Source organism: Mirounga leonina, unplaced genomic scaffold, assembly GCF_011800145.1.
Source record: "Mirounga leonina isolate KUSES-001 unplaced genomic scaffold, KU_Mleo_1.0 Mir_167, whole genome shotgun sequence".
Lineage (NCBI taxonomy): Eukaryota > Metazoa > Chordata > Mammalia > Carnivora > Phocidae > Mirounga > Mirounga leonina.
The window spans coordinates 3,602,752-3,622,748 of record NW_023270422.1 but is presented as its reverse complement, the minus strand read 5'-3'; the positions used below and the strand labels follow the sequence as shown (position 1 = coordinate 3,622,748).

General features: G+C 39.0%; 2 protein-coding genes across 3 annotated transcripts in view; both read right to left on the bottom strand.

Moving 5' to 3' along the window:
• SPIRE1 (spire type actin nucleation factor 1) overlaps positions 1–10,379 on the bottom strand; it is a 204,719-nt gene extending 194,340 nt beyond the window's left edge. For both annotated transcript variants that reach the window (XM_035013854.1, XM_035013855.1), the window contains exon 1: positions 9,822–10,379. In XM_035013854.1, coding sequence (XP_034869745.1) covers positions 9,822–10,152 — 331 coding nt within the window. In that variant the 5' untranslated portion in view covers positions 10,153–10,379. The remainder of the gene's footprint in view (positions 1–9,821) is intronic.
• Positions 10,380–13,332: 2,953 nt separating this feature from the next.
• CEP76 (centrosomal protein 76) overlaps positions 13,333–19,997 on the bottom strand; it is a 34,060-nt gene continuing 27,395 nt past the window's right edge. The window contains exon 13 of the mRNA XM_035013856.1: positions 13,333–13,496. Coding sequence (XP_034869747.1) covers positions 13,356–13,496 — 141 coding nt within the window. The 3' untranslated portion in view covers positions 13,333–13,355. The remainder of the gene's footprint in view (positions 13,497–19,997) is intronic.

Sequence of the window (19,997 nt, the reverse complement as noted above, 5' to 3'; positions counted from 1 at the left end):
TTATAACCTTAAATGGGTATGCACCTAACAATATAGCCTCCATATATAAGTAAAAATTGACAGAATAATGCATGAATCAAAGAAGAAATAACAAAGAAAATCAGAAAGATATTTGAATCCAATGATAATAAAAATGTGATGTATCAAAACTTCTATTCATCAAAACATACCATTAACATGAAAAGGAAAGCTACAGAGTTGGGAGAAGATATCTATAACATATATAACTGGCAAATGGCTTGTATGAGAATATATAAAAATCGTAACATATAATAATAAGAAAAGACAAAAAATATAAATTGATTAGAGGTTACCAGGGCCTAGGGGAAATTGAGAATGGGCAGGTACTGCTTAATGGGTACAGAGTTTCTGTTTGTGTGATGAAAAATTTTGGAAATAGTGGTGATGGTCGTACAACATTGTGAATGTAATTAATGCCTTTAATTAAATGGTTAAAATGGTAACATTTATGTTTTATAAGAAAAAAATACTACTGAGGGTTGCTGGAGGGGAGGGGGTGGGGGGAGGGGGTGGCTGGGTGATGGGCATTGGGGAGGGTATGTGTTGTGGTGAGCGCTGTGTGTTAAGACTGATGAATTACAGACCTGTACCCCTGAAACAAATAATACATTATATGTTATTAAAAAAAGAAAGAAAGAAAAAAAATACTAGACAAATAGTCAAAAGACCTGAACAGGAATTTCACAAAAGAGATATCATCATGGCCAATAAAACTATGAAAAGGCATTCAACATGATTAGCCATCAGATAAATGCAACTCAAAGCCATTATGAAACATGTACCATAACATACCTGCCAAAATAGGTAAACTTTTCTTTTTTTTAATTACATTCCCAAATAGTACAGTGGATGTGGTACAACAGACACATTGCTAATAAGAAAGGTAACCTGAAAAACCACTTTGGAAAACTACTTGGCAATATCTACTGAAACTTAAGAGACACATGGGCAACAACCCAGCAATTTTACTAGATATATACCTACCAGAAGTGCATACATATATTCAAGAGAGTTTATAGTGGTATTATTTAAAATAATAGCTAAAACTCCAAACAATTCATATGACCATCCACAGCAGGCTGGGTAAACGAATTTTGGTATTTTCATACAATTGAATACCATATAGCAATGAAGACCAATTAATGCTAGATGCAATAACAAGTAGTTTATCTCACAAACATAATTTTGAACAAAAGAAGGCAGACACAACAAACACATATTATAAGATTCTATACATACAAAGTTTACAAACAAGCAAGCCCAATCCGTGGTGATAAAAACTATGCCAATGATTATATATGTGGAAGACTTGTAGGCTACTTGTAATGCTCCTTTGTCCTCAATCAGGTTGGTGTTTACAGGGTTGTATCATTAATGATTTGTGCACTTTCCTGTATGTATGCTGAACTTCCAAAAAAAGGAAAAACTTGTGAAAAAACCGGGGAAAGTCCAAGAAATAAGTTTTGAGAAGGAAATGTCAAAAGAAATTATTTTTTTTAGAAGAAAAGTAAGATTGAATTAATACAACATACCCCCCAAAAATGTTTAAGAGATCCTACCAACATTTCATTACCAGGCTATCATCACTAAAACAAAAAAACCTATTGAACTCTCATGCAACTAGATGAAATGTGCTTAAACAAAAAAATACTATTGAACTCCTACACAACTAGTTGAAATTTGCTTAAATTGCTTAAAGGACATTGCTTATAGGACATTTTCTTAATGTATTTTCTTTGTATGATGAGGGCAATACCAGCAGCAAAACAGAACAGGGTGTCATGGAATGTCTATCCTTCATACATTTAAAAATCAATAGAATACCAGTGAGATATTGACCTGAGAAGGGCAAAGGCTGAACCAGATAAGCCCAATAAATTCAACGAATGAATAAACAAATCTTACCTGTTCTACCACTCAAAAGTAACTACACAGAAGTTAGAATTAGGGAAAATATTACTGGCTTTCTCAATTAATTTGCATGGCTTTATATAAATCAGTATTCTTCTGGTCCCTAAAGTATTCATGATCCCATGCAACAGTCTGAAATACTTAGCCAAAACAAAAAACCATTTGCCCAGTGATATTTAGTTTTCATCTCTTTTGTTTGCTTGGTTAAGACATTTTATGAGCATATCACAAGAGTGTATTTTATCCACATGCTGTACTGCAGAGCAGTAATGAGGATGTATGTTTACAAAATGGGGAACTATTTCAAATGTGGTTGATCGCCAACATTCTGCATGGTTCCGCTGCAGCTTTAAGGACAGACACCACTAGCCCAGAGTATCCATAAGACTTATAAGAGGAAGGCCAATGATCACAAGATTTGTCCAAACCAGTTCTTGACCATCCACATACCTCAGTCAATCCATACTTAACTCCAGGCCACATTTCACTGACCTCCCCTCATCTCCAGTATATCCAAATTGATACCCCAATATTGGCTGCTCTGGCTTTTGTTTCCAGGTATCTCTCCCTTCTGATAAACAGTGTGTACAGACTGCTCTCTCTTAACCTCTCTATTCAACCTGGCTCTAAGGTATTCATTACATAACTGTTGAAAGGATGAGCAAATATACAGACAGTGGTAGGCATGCCAATATAAGCAAGATACCAAAAAGAGATACTTCATAAATCTAACAAAGTTTGAACATCAAAAATAAGTAAACCTTTTATTATTTCAATTCTTCTTCCATATTAAAAACAAAACAACCCCAGTATCAACAAGCATAATCAGTGCTGAGCTCCTTAGGGATATGTCTGATTGTAGGACGGGGATGAAAAATACACGTCGTAAGCCTTAAAACATCTTGTAGTGCCGGAAAGTGAAGATGTGCTCAAAAACATAAAAGGATGGCTGTATGTCAAAGGCACACAGGAGATGACTGGTTGGCTCAGTCGGTTAAGCGGTTATGTGGCTGCCTTCAGCTCAGGTCATCCCAGGACCCTGGGATGGAGACCTGCATCAGGCTCCCTGCTTCTCCCCCAGCTTGTGTTCTCTCTCATTCTCTCTCTCTCAAATAAATAAAATCTTAAAAAACAACAACAAAAAAAAGGAGGGACAGAGGAGCCAACCTGAAGGAGCTCCCATTGGCCACAGTTGGAACAATCTGACTAAAAACATAACATGGTAATGAATAACAAAGTATAATATATACATGATGCTAGAATGATATAAATAAATAAGTAAATGGGGGAGAAGGGACAAATCTTCCTTACAGAAGAATTCCAAATAATATTACGCAGTAATATAAAATGATATTAAAATTAAGTAATATAAAATTAAACAGTAATAATAATAGTAATTCATCCCCCTGGAGGAGGCCCCCTTCTCCAACGCAGGCTGGGCTTAGTGACTCCTTTCCAAAGAACAGAGTATAGAAAAAGGTAAAAACAGTAACTCTTTAGGCAGAGAAACCTGGCAAACAAAGGTGCACATCACCAGTGGTGCTGTGTGGATATAATGTGCCCCAATCCTATGTGATGAGAGGAGCCTTCCCCTCAGTGGTAATTCCTTGCCCAAACACATAACCCCAGTCAAGTCAAGAAAACGTCAGGCAAACCTAAATGGAAGGACAGTCTACAAAACCCCTGACCAGTACCCCTCAAGATTGTCAAGTCGGGGTAAACAAGGAAAGTGTAAGAAATCACAACAGACCAGAAGAGACTACGGAGACATGAGGACTAAATGTGATATGGTATTCTGGATGGGATTCTAAAACAGGAAAAGGACATTAATAGAAAAATGAAGTCCAGAGTTAATAGTAGTCCAGAGTTAATAGTTCCAAATGAAGTCTGGAGTTAATAGTAATGCGCCAATGCTGGCTTCTTAGTTTTGACAAAGACACCACACTAGTATAAGATGTTAACATTAGAACTGGATGGAGTACACAGGAATTTCTGTGCTAACTTCGCAACTTTTCTGTAAATCTAAAATTATCTCGAAATAAAAAGTTAATCCAAAACCTACTATATTTGGCAATATTTTCCTCATAATTTTAAACAAATATCTGGAAGAGAATAGTTTATTTTTTCTACTTAGCCAACAGGAGGCAAATGAAAAACATAATATGGCTCTGATGACAGTATTATGAAAGTGGGATGGGAACTGTTGCCATTTTACAGAATTTATGATGCAGGAAAGTGATTCTGACCTCACAAATAAAATAGGCAGAGCGTGACTCATCATCTCGTACCAACATATAGTCCTTGGTAGATCAATGATTGTTTTCTTCAAAAACTGAGTCAAAATTATTGGTGAGGCTACACTGTGGGCTTCCCAACAAAGTCCCAACTTACTTACATACCCATATCTGTATATGACTAAACTCCCCTGTTTTCCTTTGCATAGGGCAGAAAAACAAATATAAACCACAAAGCATTATTTCAAAATTTTTCCCAAAAACGTCTGTGGCTACTCCCACACAACCCAACACAACTAGAAGTACGCTGGAGGGTAAATTGGAGTCAACAGGACACCAATCTTACTGATTATGGCTAAAATAACTTAATTTTGCAAATGACCATCTGCACATATTGTACGCAGGGGCCAAAAGAGACCTATGTAAATGAGTGGGCTCAGAGTTGAAGCTTCATTAACTGCATAGTAAACTTATCGATGTGGTTATGTTTTATTTTCTCTTCTTCGATGACTAGAACTATTTATCTTTACATTACTCATGGAAACTTGAACGCTGCTTGCACATGGTAGGAACTCAATGCATTTTCTTTTTTAAGATTGTATTTATTTACTTGAGAGGGAGAGGAAGAGAGCACAAACTGAGGGAAGGGGCAGAGGGAGAGGGAGAAGCAGACTCCCTACTGAGCAGGGAGTCCAATGCAGGGCTTGATCCCAGGACCCCAAGATCATGACCTGAGCCAAAGGCAGACGTTCAACTGACTGAGCCACCCAGGCGTCCCTGCATGTTTTTAAAATTGAATTAGTCCAACATATTGGGAGATACTGTACAAATGGAATAATTCTTACCTATTACTATACCTGATGAGACATCTCACCAACCCCTAATACCATCATTCACCCCCAAACTCTACCCTGGACATATACACATAAATCTCAAATATTCCTTTCATTTAATGATCAGGATGTTAACACTCAAGAATTATACCAAGAATGAACAAGAATTCATGTTTTAAAACATGTTTTCGCTACTTCAACCTTCTCCACAAGTATTTGTTCTCTCTTTAAAATCAAATAGATATTATTTCAAGACCATTTTTCCACCAAATTAGCATGAAACTTACTGAGAAGCTTGACTGATCATGTCCTCTTTTCAAATCCCAAACAAAGCCCAATGTTCCCTATACCAAGGGATGCCTTTATTAGTATGCACCCAGGCTTTCATTGTTCCTCCCAGGAAAACCTATTACCAATCTAAGATTATTTTAAATCAAGATGCGGTCATAATTTTTAAAATGTTCTTTATACATCTAACATTAAAGATACATCAAAGATTTTGAAATCAAAATCTGAAATGTTATTTTTGTCAGATGGGTATTAAGGCCTAAGAGGCTGTTGAGACCATACAATGGTTCTAAGCTCTAATACTATTGTTATTAATAATTCTCTGTGGCATCCCAGGAAAAAAAAGTTCTAATCTTGCGAAGGTCTGGAATATAACCTAAATTCCATCAGTGACTACTTCCTAAATAACGTGTATAATAAAATGAGTTCCAAATGCCAGTTAGGCATAGTGGTGACAAAGAGCAGGCCATATATGCAGAGCCTGAGTGTCTTTAACTTGTTAATTAAATGTGTGAAAGCAAAAACTGCATCAACCTGCATATAAGAAACTTTTATCAAACAGTAAGGTTTACTATATGTACATAAACATTAGGGAAAATAAAAATGTTGTCAAACACCTAGGAAGAATCATAAGCCCTCTTGATTCTAAACAATGTTTCCTTCTGTCATCACAGAAATACTTCATAAAATATGCTGCTTAAGACCCTATTTCATAATTTAATCATTTTTACTCTTAAGATATACTCTAAAGAACTAATTTTTTCCTTTTTCTTTATCTCCTTCAATCCTATATCACACTGCTTTCATGGCGATGTTAGTATAGGGCACTAGATTATATCAGAATGCTAAATAAAATTGCTTGTTCTTCATTGTCTTCTTCCCATTTTGGTCTCATTTCCATGCCTCCCACATCTTTCATCATTTTCCTATTTCTCTTATAGGTATGTCTAATTTAATTCAAAGTGAATATGAACGTTCTGGATGTAGCAACACTGTTAAAAGTAAACAAGAACTAAAATCAATTACTACTATTCACCCCCAAAACAAGTCAAGAAAGCATGTGAGGGGTTATTTCTTCCTATGGGACTAAGGGGAGCAAAACCACTTGTTCATTCAACTCAAGAGCAGAGGGAAGAGTGGCCAGCGCAAAGATTCACTCACTCGAGGATTACAGCCAGGATCCAATTCTCCACACTGAACACAATCCTGTGTACCACCCATCATCCGCTAGACCTGTGGTTCTCAACAGGGGATGACTTTGCCCAGAGAAAACTTGGCCATGTCCAGGGACTTTTTTGATTGTCATGACTTGGGGGAGGGGATGGGTAGTTACTGGCATCCAGTGGGATGCTGCTGAACATCCTACACAGGCATAGGCCAACACCATACTGAATTATTCAGCCAAAAATGGGAATGAGAAACCCTGACCCAAATCTTTGTGTTCCAATTTTTAATAAAAATGCAGGACAGCAGGACCACAGGCACCATGGTGGTGCAAAAGGACACAGAATTAGGGGAGAAAGGAAACTAAAAATTACTGAATATCTGCTACATAACAAGCCTTGCTTTAGTCACTTTACATGCATCGTCTCCCTTAAACCCTCTCGCGTGAAAAAGTGATCTATTCTCATTTTACAGATGAGAAGGCCGGACTCAGGGTGATTGTATATGCAGAGCTTAAGTGTCTCTAATTCATTAATTAAGGGAGGTTAGGGAACTTATTCAAGGTCACTCAGCTAGGAAGGGGAGGAATAAGGACCCAAATTCAAACCAAATCTATTTATAAGCCTAGAGGTTAAAAGACCTGGATTTTTTTTTTTTAAAGATTTTATTTATTTATTTGAGAGAGAGAGAATGAGAGAGAGCACATGAGAAGGGGGAGGGTCAGAGGGAGAAGCAGACTCCCTGCCGAGCAGGGAGCCCGATGCGGGACTCGATCCAGGGACTCCAGGATCATGACCTGAGCCGAAGGCAGTCGCTTAACCAACTGAGCCACCCAGGCGCCCTAAAAGACCTGGATTTGATTCAAAGTCACCACTATGAATTTAAGCAAGTCCCTTAACTTCCCTAAACCTCCATTTGGAAATAAATCAATGGATAAACTGTGTGAAAATATAAATAGGATTGTATGTTGTTGCCAATCAACATATAATCCTATTAAACATCCTACAGTGAAAAAGTACTTCTTAGAATTGAGGCGTCATGATTATCATTTTTCCTTAAAAAATAGAATTTATACATGTGCACAGTACTAAATTACTCAGCATTTTTAAGAATCAAGATTAAGTGTTCAGAAGACACTGCCTTCTGTAGCCATGCAACTACTCTTAAATCCTAGGAGGAAATAAACTAACGTAAGCAACATTTTAGTATGAACTTCCTAAAGATTTTTAATTGATCAAGCCTAAAGTGCTCAAGACTATCAACAACTTTGGTTGGGCTCTCTCAACAACTGGTAGCCGAGATCATGAGCCAAACTAAGGAAGAAGAGGATGGATTATAAATTCATTACCGCTACTGCAGGGAAACTACTATTATCTCCAAAAAGACAGAGTATTACATTGAGGTCAAGATAGTATCACTCACACTAATGATACAAAATAATAATAACAATAATAATTGATTGCAAAATGAGATTCTGATTTTTTTTTTTGACTCTCGTCAGAATACATGAGTCTTTGACAAACTACTAGTAGGTCCATAAATATAACTTAAACCACATTCTTCTGGGATAAAGTTCAGAAGAAAGAATGTAAACTCCTGTTTGTTTCTTCCAGAGGTCAACAAACATTACCAATGCTGCTTCTAAAGAGGGTTGCACACAACCATTTTTCCCCTTGAAATGCCAGATTCCAAGGCATGGTTTTGCCATATTTTATAATAAATGTATCTTGGCATATGATGTTAATATGTTGTAAGTAAATTATAATACCAAGTATTTCCCACTAACATTGTCCAAGTTTAAAAACAATAAACACATTGGGGCGCCTGGGTGGCTCAGTCGTTAAGCTTCTGCCTTCGGCTCAGGTCATGATCCCAGGGTCCTGGGATCGAGCCCCTCATGGGCAGGAAGCCTGCTTCTCCCTCTCCCACTCCCCCTGCTTGTGTTCCCTCCCTCGCTGTGTCTCTGTCAAAATAAATAAATAAATACAATAAATACAATAAACACATCAAATAAACTAAAAACGATTTGAAATAAAATAATTTCAAGAGAATTATGAAGAATAGATTTAAGTAAATGAAAGTTCTAAAATGTGTTTCCCCGAAACACACACACATTTTAATGTTCTGGGGGAAGTGAAACAATTGATAACTAAAATCTTGAATGTTTTTTATTTTAATCAATTTAGATAAGGATTTGCATTAAATGTCATTTTACTGACTAATGAATTACATCTTTCACCTTAAGCATTTTGACACTTCCATCAACTTTCTAAAAGTGCGGGCGGATTATTTCTCTATGTTTTTAATATACTTGCCTCTCAAAAGACTGAATTATAAAAACTGATAGGAGAAACCTATTATCAATCCCCTCATCATCATCACTAAATCTCTGAGTAAGCCCTAGCTACATAATAACGTGTAGGTGATAATCTCGAAGAATTTACGTTAGACAATAACCAAACTGAAATCCATTTTATCTGGTTTATCTGACATCCTGTCAACTTTTGACTTGACAAGCCTGTTTTTCCATCACAACAAATTTTAACACGCAGGTAAATAGTAGTTATTTTATAACTTTCAGGAGCTAGAAATCATTATTTCGTCTCCTCCTGTTTCTCCCAATTCTCCTCGGGGCTTTTTATATTTCCAAACCGAAAGAATTTGTTGCCAAATTTTTAAAAATACTATTAGCTGACTACCCATCCTGAAAGGTATAATTTTCCTGGCAGCAGAATTAACTGCCCTTGACGAGATCTCACGTGAACCTTTCAGAGCACCTACCACATCCCAAGTAAATAGCCCTGGCATCTAAGTATGTATACATAGCTTATCATGAAAAGGACCCAACCCACTCCATTTCCCAAACAAGACGCGGGCAGCTCTCCTATGACAGTCTGTACAATTACCAGCACCTTGGGCAGGTCCGCGGCCCTACTGCGGGGCGCAGGCTCGCCCGGACGCTGCCTTCACAACCCCCCTTTGTGACGCTGCCGGCCCCCCACCCCCTGCTCCGACCTCCGTGGGGCCCCGCTAGACCACAGCGCCAGCACCACCACCTCCCCCCCGCCCCCCGCCCTCCCCAGGCCCGGCTCCTCCCAGGTCTCCTTGGGAGGTGGGCGTTCGCGGGGCGGAAGGGCAGGGCCCAGGGACTGCGAGGGGAAAGGGGGGCCGCGTTGGGGGGGTCCTCCTGTCGGAGGTGGGGGTCGCGCGGCGGGAGGGCAGGGCCCAGGAATGCGAGGAGAAAAGGGGGCCGCAGGGGGTCCTCCCGTGGGAGGTGGGGGTCGCGGGGCGGAGGGGCCCGGCCCGGGGCTGCGAGTGAAAGGGGGCCGCGGCGAGGGTTCTCCGTGGGGGCGCAGGTCGGCGGCCTCACCCGCAGCTGGGTGCGGCTCTCCCGCATCGTCGGGCGCCAAGGTAACGGCGCCGTCCCTCCAGACGCGGATCTGCGCGGCTGAGCGCACGCGGCGACGGGGCTGGCGGTGGCCCGCGGACGCGGCGCGCAGAGACCAGCAGCACTGGTAGCACACGGCCCACGCCTGCTCCTCGTTGATGGGCTGGTTGTAGAGCCGCAGGATCTCCTCCAGGCTCAGCGCGTCCGGCGGGCCGCCAGACGCCCCGGGGCCCGGAGGCTCCTCGCCGCCCGCTGGCTCCGCCCGGGGCTCCCCGCCGCCTGCCGGGCCCGCCGGGCCCGCCGGGTGAGCCATCCCGCGGGTCGGCGCGACGGCGGAGCGCTGCGCCGTGTGCCGGCGTGTTCTCAGCTCCCGAGCATCGTCTCGGCGCGCCGCCGCCTCCTCATCCCCGGAACCGCCCCGCCCAACGGGGCCGCGCGCGCCGTCGTGTTGAACCAGGCGGGGGACTGGGCGAGGGCCCGGCGGCCGTGGGCGAGCGAAGAGCGGCGAGGACGCCGCGGCAGCCCTGACCAGGCCGCCCGCTGCCGCCAGCCCGTAGCGACGCGATGGCGTCCGCCGGCCCCGCCCCGCGCCCGCGCCGGCCGCGCGCTCAGTGCCGGGGCTGCGGAGCCGCCCCGCCAGGGTCCGCACGAGCGGGAGCTCGGGCGTGCGCTTCGCCGCCGAGCTGACGGCGCCGACCGCAGCCGTCCCCCGCCGAGCTAGGAGGCCACTGGCCCTGGATGCGCCTGGAATTGGCTCGCTGGGAGTCTAATTAGGAGCTCGAACCCAGCCTGGAGCAAATTCCTAATAAACATCTGTGAAACCGCTCCTGCTCCCGCCCACCGTCGGACAGCCCTCTGGGCACGGGTCCTGCGTCTCGTTGAAGCCTCCACACGGTTTCTCCTGACCCGCCGACTTCGCCCCTACACCATCCCCCGGACCCTCCTCTGCTCTTTTTGGGGTAGCTTTCGCCATCAATATACCATATAATTTACTTAAACGTATTATTTATTGAATAGGCCCTCCCATCTTCATTGTAAGCCCCGTGAGGACAGGGACTTTTTTATGGGTTTTGCTCACTGACTTCTCCCAAGCGCGTAGATCAGGGCCTGGGATACAAACATGTTGTAAATAATTTGTAGATACTAGTTTCAGCGTCCTTCCGGATTCATTTTGTAACGTTTGTACAACTCCTCACTAAGAACGTCTCCAGTGATCACACTCATCATAGTTCTGTTAACCCAGTAAGTTCAGACGATGTGGAATTAATATCACAGTGCCAACACTGAACTGAGGGCAATAAGCCATAAAATAAAAGAAAGAAATACAGCACTCCCCAGAGCCTCGCTGACTTCATTAAGTTATACAGTATAATTCTTAGGTAAAATAATCACTCATTGGTAAATGAGTTTAATTGGTAACTTTCCACTCTGAGGCTAGTCCTGTGTAAGAACCTGACAGAGCTTAAAGTATCCACCAAGTAAGAAATTTATAACTACCAATTAAACTTGTAAGGCAGTTCTGTGCGTAGTATTAGATCTCACACTCAACAATTGCATCTTGCAGTAAAAATTACAAGGGTCTATTATAAATGCTTAAGATATCACAGTAAGTACAGCAGTAGTGGGGGAGAAGAGAGAAAAGCAAAAGGATGTTTTTAAAAAGAGGAATTGAAAGGGGAGAAAAAAGCTTCTCCCTAGTCACCTTATTATAATTTCACTACAAGAGATACAAAAAACCCCTTAAGTAACATCAATTATAGGTTCATAATCCCATTGTAAAAATGCACTATGTGTGCCAAACCCTTGAGAAGAAAGGTCTAATTCCTTATATGATATAGATAGAATGGATAGATATAGATATATAGATACATAAAACCTCTTAAAGAAAAACTGGGAAAAGATACCCAAAATTTGGTATCTTAAAAGTTTAGATTCTGTGTGGATTTTGAAAATACATAGGGCTTTAAAACAGTTTGAACAATGCAGAAAAACAGCTAAATGTCTACTCTTATGGACAACACCACCATCTCCTGGCCTTATGGGATATTGCTGTTGCATTGCACTGTGACAGCTACAACAAAAATCAATTACATTTTATCCTTTACTCCCCCTACAAAACACAAGTTAAATTAATTAATCAACTAATGAATCAATGAGCCAGTCCCTTGTTACTCCTGGTACAGGGCAATAAATAAATCTCCAAGTAAAGATAACAGTGAAGGGAAGAAGGAAGGGAGTGGAGGTGAAGAAAAAGAAAAATCAAATTTTACCTGAAAAAAAAAATTTTTTTTTAAAGATTTTATTTATTTATTTGACAGAGAGAGACACAGTGAGAGAGGGAACACAAGGAGGGGAGAGTGAGAGAAGGAGAAGCAGGCTCCCTGCAGAGCAGGGAACCCGATGCGGGACTTGATCCCAGGACCCTGGGATCATGACCTGAGCTGAAGGCAGTCACTTAACCAACTGAGCCACCCAGGCGCCCTGAAAAAAAAAATTTTTTTTAAGATTTTATTTATTTGACAGAGAGACACAGCGAGAGAGGGAACACAAGCAGGGGGAATGGGAGAGGGAGAAGCAGGCCTCCCGCCGAGCAGGGAGCCCGATGAGGGGCTCGATCCCAGGACCCTGGGATCATGATCTGAGCCGAAGGCAGACACCTAACGACTGAGCCACCCAGGCACCCCAAAATGTTATTGTTTTTAAAAGATGTATTCTTTAACACAAATTCACAACAGAAAGATTTTTTCCTTTCCTAAGTGATAGTTTTTAAACATGTATTTGGGGAAGAAAAACATTATGGCATTGAGCCACAGGAAGGTTATATAAAATAGGGCTTTTTTCCCCAGATACTACACTCATGACTGATATACTGTATTTAAAGTAAATTTCTTGCCTTTGAGAGCTTATGTGGAATGAAATTGAGGCAAGATGACAAGCAGAATGTTGTTTGATATATGCAGAAAAAGTAAAAGATAAATCTATTTATTATATAACCTGAACACTTGATGCATTTTTGTACAGACAGTATAATTTTTATATGATTTTCAGAACCCTTTGAAATTTTGATTAGCCCCATGTCCGTCATCATAAGACTCTGAGAAAGTGACTGCTGACAACTCAAGACTATCAGAGGTCCAGATATTCTCAGGACTCAAGCAGGACTGTGGAATAACTTGGAATAACCTTCCCATTTTCTCATTTTCAATTCAAATTCAAAGCTTCGAATACCTTCTTATACAGTATATTTTGTTCCAATTTCTGTCATTGATTTTATTTTTTTATTCTTGGCTTCACCACTTTAAAAAAATTGCTCTATATATTTAAAGTGTCTGATAATTCAAATCAACATGTAAATGTCTTTTTCAAAGTGCTGTTAAGATCTGTGAAAAATAGTGGCAGGTGTTACTCTGAATATGATTTTAGTTTTCATTGATTTTGTTGTTGCATTTATTAAAAATGGAATCCTTGAAATTTTTTATTTTATATTTACTTATCATTTTGCAGAATAAATGTACTTCATGCTTCATACTCTGGACGTGCTGGCTGAGCTGCTCTGAGTCTTTCAGGGAGCAAGGCCTTCAGGGAGCACAGTCTGCCTGTGCAGCCCAAGCTTAATCCAGTCACTCCCAGACAATTGCTCCTAAGAGGCACATTCACCTAGAAAAGTGCACCAAAAAGGAAAAAATAGAACAGCATATTTTTTTCAGTGGCATAACCTAAATTTTCATTGCCCACAATTATAATACTTTATATAAAGTGATAATTTTATACTTTCAAAGTGCTTTCTTCAGTTATACAACTTGAAGGTCAGATATTACTATCCCTATCTTACAAATGACAAAATATAGGACTAGTAAATGAAAGAGGTGGGACTGGAATCCAGGCCTCCTGACCAGCTCAGCTCTCTCGGCTACTTCTATCTCTCTACATTTGCACAGAGCAAGAAAAAAGTCCTCATACTTCATTCCTCACTCCAGCAAGCAAGAGTAGTACATAAAAAGCAGATGCTTTAAATTTGTACATACCACTACGATCAACCAAACTTTTGATATTTTAAATACCTTGTGTGAATGATGCGACGCCCATCTCCCTCCATTGGTCCTTGTGAGTTCACTGGCATTGGGTTTCACCATAGTGGTGATCTCCCCATAGTAATTATCTTCAAAGTGATCTATAATAACTCCATCCCCATAAAGAATTGCAAATTATCACTCCCCTAAGAAGGCTAATTCCATCAACAATCTTAAATGCAGTCTGAAACTCATCTCTTGTAATTTCAATAATATTAACCCCAAATCTTTAAAATGAGTCATGAAATAATATTTAACTAAATATTAACCCCAAATCTTTAAAATGAGTCATGAAAATTAGCATGTGACCTCATACATAGAATCAGAAGTACAAAGACCAGGTAAGAACACAACAAAATTGGATTCCTCTGGTCTATAAATTTGCAAAAGAATTAACTTTTCTATCCAAAGGTGAAGATATTGAGAAACATTTAGAAAATACCCATGAATGCCCTTTTACTAAGTGGTACCCTAAACCAGTGTTTTCCACAACATATTCATTCTGTAGCATCTAACATATTCAAAATTTACCTATCCTACCTTGATGAGATCAAGTTACATACCCACTGATAAAAACTGAGAAAGAGTAGAGGAACAAGGCAAAATAGCTGAACAGTAGCGTATCAGTATGTTCATGAAGGATTTTGGAAAATACTAGGTCAAACAATAGTCATGTTTCACTTTATTAATGTGATTCACCTTTGAGCAATTATTTTTAAATCAACAAGGAGAGACAGTCTTCTGATTCTGAATGTAAGTGGAATTATTAGCTTCAATTAGTAAAGAAGATTTGATTTGGAAAAGACCTCATAGATCTAAATTTGAGGCCAAGCCACTATTTTACACTTATAAAAATTTGAGTCTGCAAGGTTAAGTGACTTACCCCAAATTACTGACAGTTGCCAAAAGTACTTCAAATATACTTCCTTTATTTATTTATTTATTTTTAAAGATTTCATTTATTCATTTGACAGAGAGAGAGACAGCTAGAGAGGGAACACAAGCAGGGGGAGTGGGAGAGGGAGAAGCAGGTTTCCCGCTGAGCAGGGAGCCCGATGCGGGGCTCGATCCCAGGATCCTGGGATCATGACCCGAGCCGAAGGCAGACGCTTAACGACTGAGCCACCCAGGCGCCCCCAAATATACTTCCTTTAACATAAGCTTTCCAGATCCTGTTTTTTAGCCATATTACCTACTTCTCATCAAATTTCAAGTTAGGATAAGCAGTAGCTTATTTCTTAATTCTAATGGAAAATAGAAAACAATACAAGGCACGAAAATATCTTTATTTGATAGCAAAATTTTGATGTTTGACAATAATTGCTTGAAAATGTAGAATTCTCAATAAAACATTTAAGAAACCAGAATTTTAGGTTGTATAAGTTAAAGAGAATGCATTTTCAGACTGAAGTCATACTTTGTTGATGAGACAAAGCTAAAATATTTTTCAAACCTCCATATTTAATTTTTGCTCTACTTTATACAAAAAAAGATGGCCCTTTCTTGTTGTTCAAAAGATTGTCATTTTTACCTAATGTGCCAGTGGAAGTCTGGAGCTGCTCTTGGCTCTAGTGTTCTGTGACTGTGAAAGGCTCATTTCTCTTCCAAGGTCAATATGTAACTAACACAAAATATGGCTTACTTTAATTCAATTAAATAAGCAATGAATTAAGCCTTGCTTTGGTAATTTTTGTGGAAGGGTATAGGTAGGGCTGTACTTATCTTTTAGTAGTGCTTTTCTGTCAAACTATTTTCTTAACCTGACTTCCTGTGTCCTCTTGATCTTTTCTCAATAGTCATTAATGGAGTACAATGTCTTTCTTTCTCTTATTTCCTATGCATGTTCATTTCTCTTGGGAACAGGAAGTGTAACCCTTGCTCCTATTTTCTGCCTAGTAATCATAATCCTTCCTAAGAGATGTTAGAAAAAAATTGTTGACATTAAAATTCATAAAGATATGACTCCTAGATCTCAACCTAAAGCTATGACAATATTTTAAACACACTTCCTAATGCAATTCTTTTAAGGGTATTAAAACTATTTGCTGGGCACCTGGGTGGCTCAGTTGGTTAAGCATCTACCTTCAGCTCAGGTCATGATCCCAGGGTTCTGGGATCGAGTCCTGCATCAGGAGCAGGGAGCCTGCTTCTCCCTCTCCCTCTGCTGCTCCCCCTGCTTGTGCTCTCTCCTCTCTCTCTCTGTCAATCTCAAATAAATAAATCTTTAAAAATAATTAAAAAAAATTTTTTTTAATGCTTTATTTTTTTAAAAAAAGATTTTATTTATTTGATAGAGAGAGAGCACAAGCAGGGGGTGGGGAGCAGCAGGCAGAGGGAGAGGGAGAAGCAGACTCCCCACTGAGCAGAGAGCCCGATGTGGGGCTTGATCCCAGGACCCTGAAATCATGACCTGAGCCGAAGGCAGACGCTCAACCAACTGAGCCACCCAGACACCCCTAAATAAATAAAATCTTGAAAAAAAAAATTATTCCCTTGCAAAATTTGGTAAGTAATTGTTATCCCTCAACTGCAACATTGTCCTAATGCCATTGACATTTTCAGTTTTAACTAAATTACAGTGTTCATTTTTTTTCTTTGTAGCAGAAGCAATTTTTAAATTCTATTGATTTTGTAGGATTATAAATATTGGGCCAACTTTCCTCAGCTAAAGCAGAGCACTAAAGCAACCACCAAAGTAATTTAGGCCAACTGTTCACGACCTTTACTCTGATCTAACACATAAACTAGAAGACATTCATTTATACAACATTCCTATAAGCATATCTAGGGATATTTGAAATTCTCAGCCACCTATGTATATACCTCCACTTATTTCTCTCCCACTCAAGAAAGCTTGCCATTATGCAAGAGAGTGAATATGACATAGTTAAAAGCCCAATACCATAGTGTTAACACCTTAAATTTGTCTTAATTATTGTAAAGTAAATTAATGCATTAATATTAAAAATTCTTTCAAAGCACCTGAAATAACTAAGATAGCAGCTTGCTGCAGTCTTAGTTAGCAAATCAGATAGAATTACAACAACAGTATCCTGCCATTAACTTTTACCTATGCAGTTCACAACACAAAAAGTAGCATTTTTCCGTGATTGTGTACCAAATGACTAGAATCTCTATTACACGTATTTTAGAAGAAAAACTTACCATGTAAAGACATATTTCAAAAAGACTTCAGCTAATTTTGAAAATGTCTTTGAAAAAGAACCTATTATTGCCATGGAATTTTACAAAGAGGTAACTTTTGAATTAATTTTTTTCTACTATATTTAAAACAACCTCTACTTGTAATATACCAGTTATTTAACTGATTCTTACAATCAGCTTTGTTAAGAACTGAAGATTCCACTTTAATATCTTTGAACTAATCTAAAGACATTAGTTTTAGTGATGTATTGCCAGAAAAAAAGTAATCAAGTTTCATTTGAAACATTATATATATATAACTTTAGCTTAAAAAATTAAAAATTCCATATCACTGGAATTAAGCTACTATAAATCTAAAGCTGATTCTTCTAAGTTAAGATGTATATGAGAAACCCTAGAGCAACCACCAAAAAATAAATAAGCTTAAAAATATAGTGACAAAATTATTAAACACATTTAAATGCTACATTAGAAAATATTTACTTAATGCAAATGAAAGCAGTAAAGGGGAAATAAAGAAACAAAAAAAGGTATGAAATACAAAGAAAACAAAAAGTTAAATGGTAAACATAAACCCAGCTATATAAATAAGAACATTAAATGTAAATGGATTTAACAACACAGACAAAAGGCAGAGACTGTCAGGCTGGGGGGGGGGGGGAGATTTGACTATACACCGTCCAGGGGAGACACTCTTTATATTGAAATATATGAATTCATTAAAAGTTAAAGGATGGAAGAAGATATGATCATGCAGACAGCAACCACAAGAAAGCTATACTAATATCAGAAAGAGTAGACTTTAAAACAAAAACATTATTAGACATAAAGAAGACTTTTTATGATAAAAGGATATATACATATACATACAATTACAAACATATATAACAGAGCACCAAAATACATGAAGCAAAAACTGAAAGGAATAAAGTGAGAAACAATTCAATGGCAATAGTTGGAGGACTTTACTACTCTACTTTCATTAACAATTGAACAAGTAGAATAGAACCATTAATGGATAGATAAAATATCTGAACACTATAAACCACTAGACCTAGCAGACATCTACAGAACACTCCACCCAACAACAGAATATACTTTTCTATTAAGTGCACATGTGAACATTCTCTAGGATAAACTATGTTAATCCACAAAACAAACATCAATAAATAAGTCAATAGCAGGGGAAAAAATTGGGTAATTCACAAACATTTGGAAATTAACACACTAACACACTCCTAAATAGCCAATGGGTCAAAGAAGAAATCAAAAGGGACTTCAGAAAATACTTTGAGATGGATGAAAATGAAGAAAACACACTGAAATCTGTGGGATGCATCCAAAGGCGTGCTTAGAGGAAAATTTATAGCTGGAAATGACTATATTAAGAAAGAAGAAAGATCCCAAATAGTAACCTAAATTTCTACCTTAAGATACTGCAAAAGGAAGTACAACTAAACCTAAAGCAAGGAGGACAGAAATAATAAAAATCAGGGTAGAAATGAATGAAAAAGGAACAGAAAAACAACAAAGAAAAATCAATGAAACCAAACCCTAGTTCTTCGGAAAGATCAACAAAATTGGGAAAAGAAAAGAGAGAGAGAGAGAGGGAGAAAAGTCTCCCATTACTAGAATCAGAAATGAAAGAGGAGTTTTTACCACTGACCTTATGAAGAAATACTATGAACAACTGTACGCCAAAATTAGATAACTTAGATGAAATGGATAAATTCCTAGAAAGACACAAACTATCAAAACTGCCTCTAGAAGAAACAGACAATCTGGATATACCTATAACAAGTGAAAAAACTGAACTAGTAATAAAAAAACTACCCACAAAGTAAAGCCCAGGCCCAGATGATTTCTGAATTCTACCTATCAAAGTGAAAAATGAATCAACTTGGGGCACCTGGTGGCTCCAATGGCTAAGCATCCAACTCTTGATTTCGGCTCAGGTCATGATCTCAGGGTTGAGAGATCAAGCCCTGCATCGGGCTCCATACTGGGCGTGGAACCTGCTTAAGATTCTCTCTCCCTGACGATAGACTCTGAAAAACAAACTGAGGGTTCTAGAGAGGAGGGGGGTGGGAGGATGGGTTGGCCTGGTGGTGGGTATTGAGGAGGGCACGTTCTGCATGGAGCACTGGGTGTTGTGCACAAACAATGAATCATGGAACACTTCATCTAAAACTAATGATGTAATGTATGGGGATTAACATAAGAATAAAATAAAATAAAATAGAATATTTCAGGTTTCCCATTGAGAAAATTAAAAAAAAAAAAAAGATTCTCTCTCCCTCACTCCTCGCCCCTCCCTAATGCCCCCCCCAGCTCATGTGAGCTCGCTCTCTCTCCCACTCTCTCTCCAATCTCTCTCAGAAAAAAAAAAGAATCAACTTTTCACAAACTCTTCCAAAAAACAGCAGCAAGGAACACTTCCCAATTCATTTTATGAGACCATTGTTACCCTGATATCAAAATCAAAGACATCACAAGAAAAGTAAAATTACAAGCCAGTATCTCTTATGAATACAGACAGAAAAATCCTCAATAAATTACTAGCAAACTGAATATAGCAGCATATAAAAAGAATTATACACCATAACCAAATATAATTTATCCCAGAAATTCAAGGTTGGTTTAACATTTGAAAATCAATTCATGTAATACATTATATCAATAAATAAAAAACAAAATACACATGATCATCTCAATAGATGCAAAAAGAGCATTTGACAAAAATCCAACACCCTTTCATGATAAAAACAACTAGTAGCTGGACAGGAACTTCCTCAACCTGATAAAGGGCATCTATGAGAAAACCAATTAAAAACATCATACTTAATGGTGAAAGAATGATTTCTCCCCAACAGCATGAACAAGACAAGGGTATCCGCTCTTACCACTTCCTTCAACATTGTGC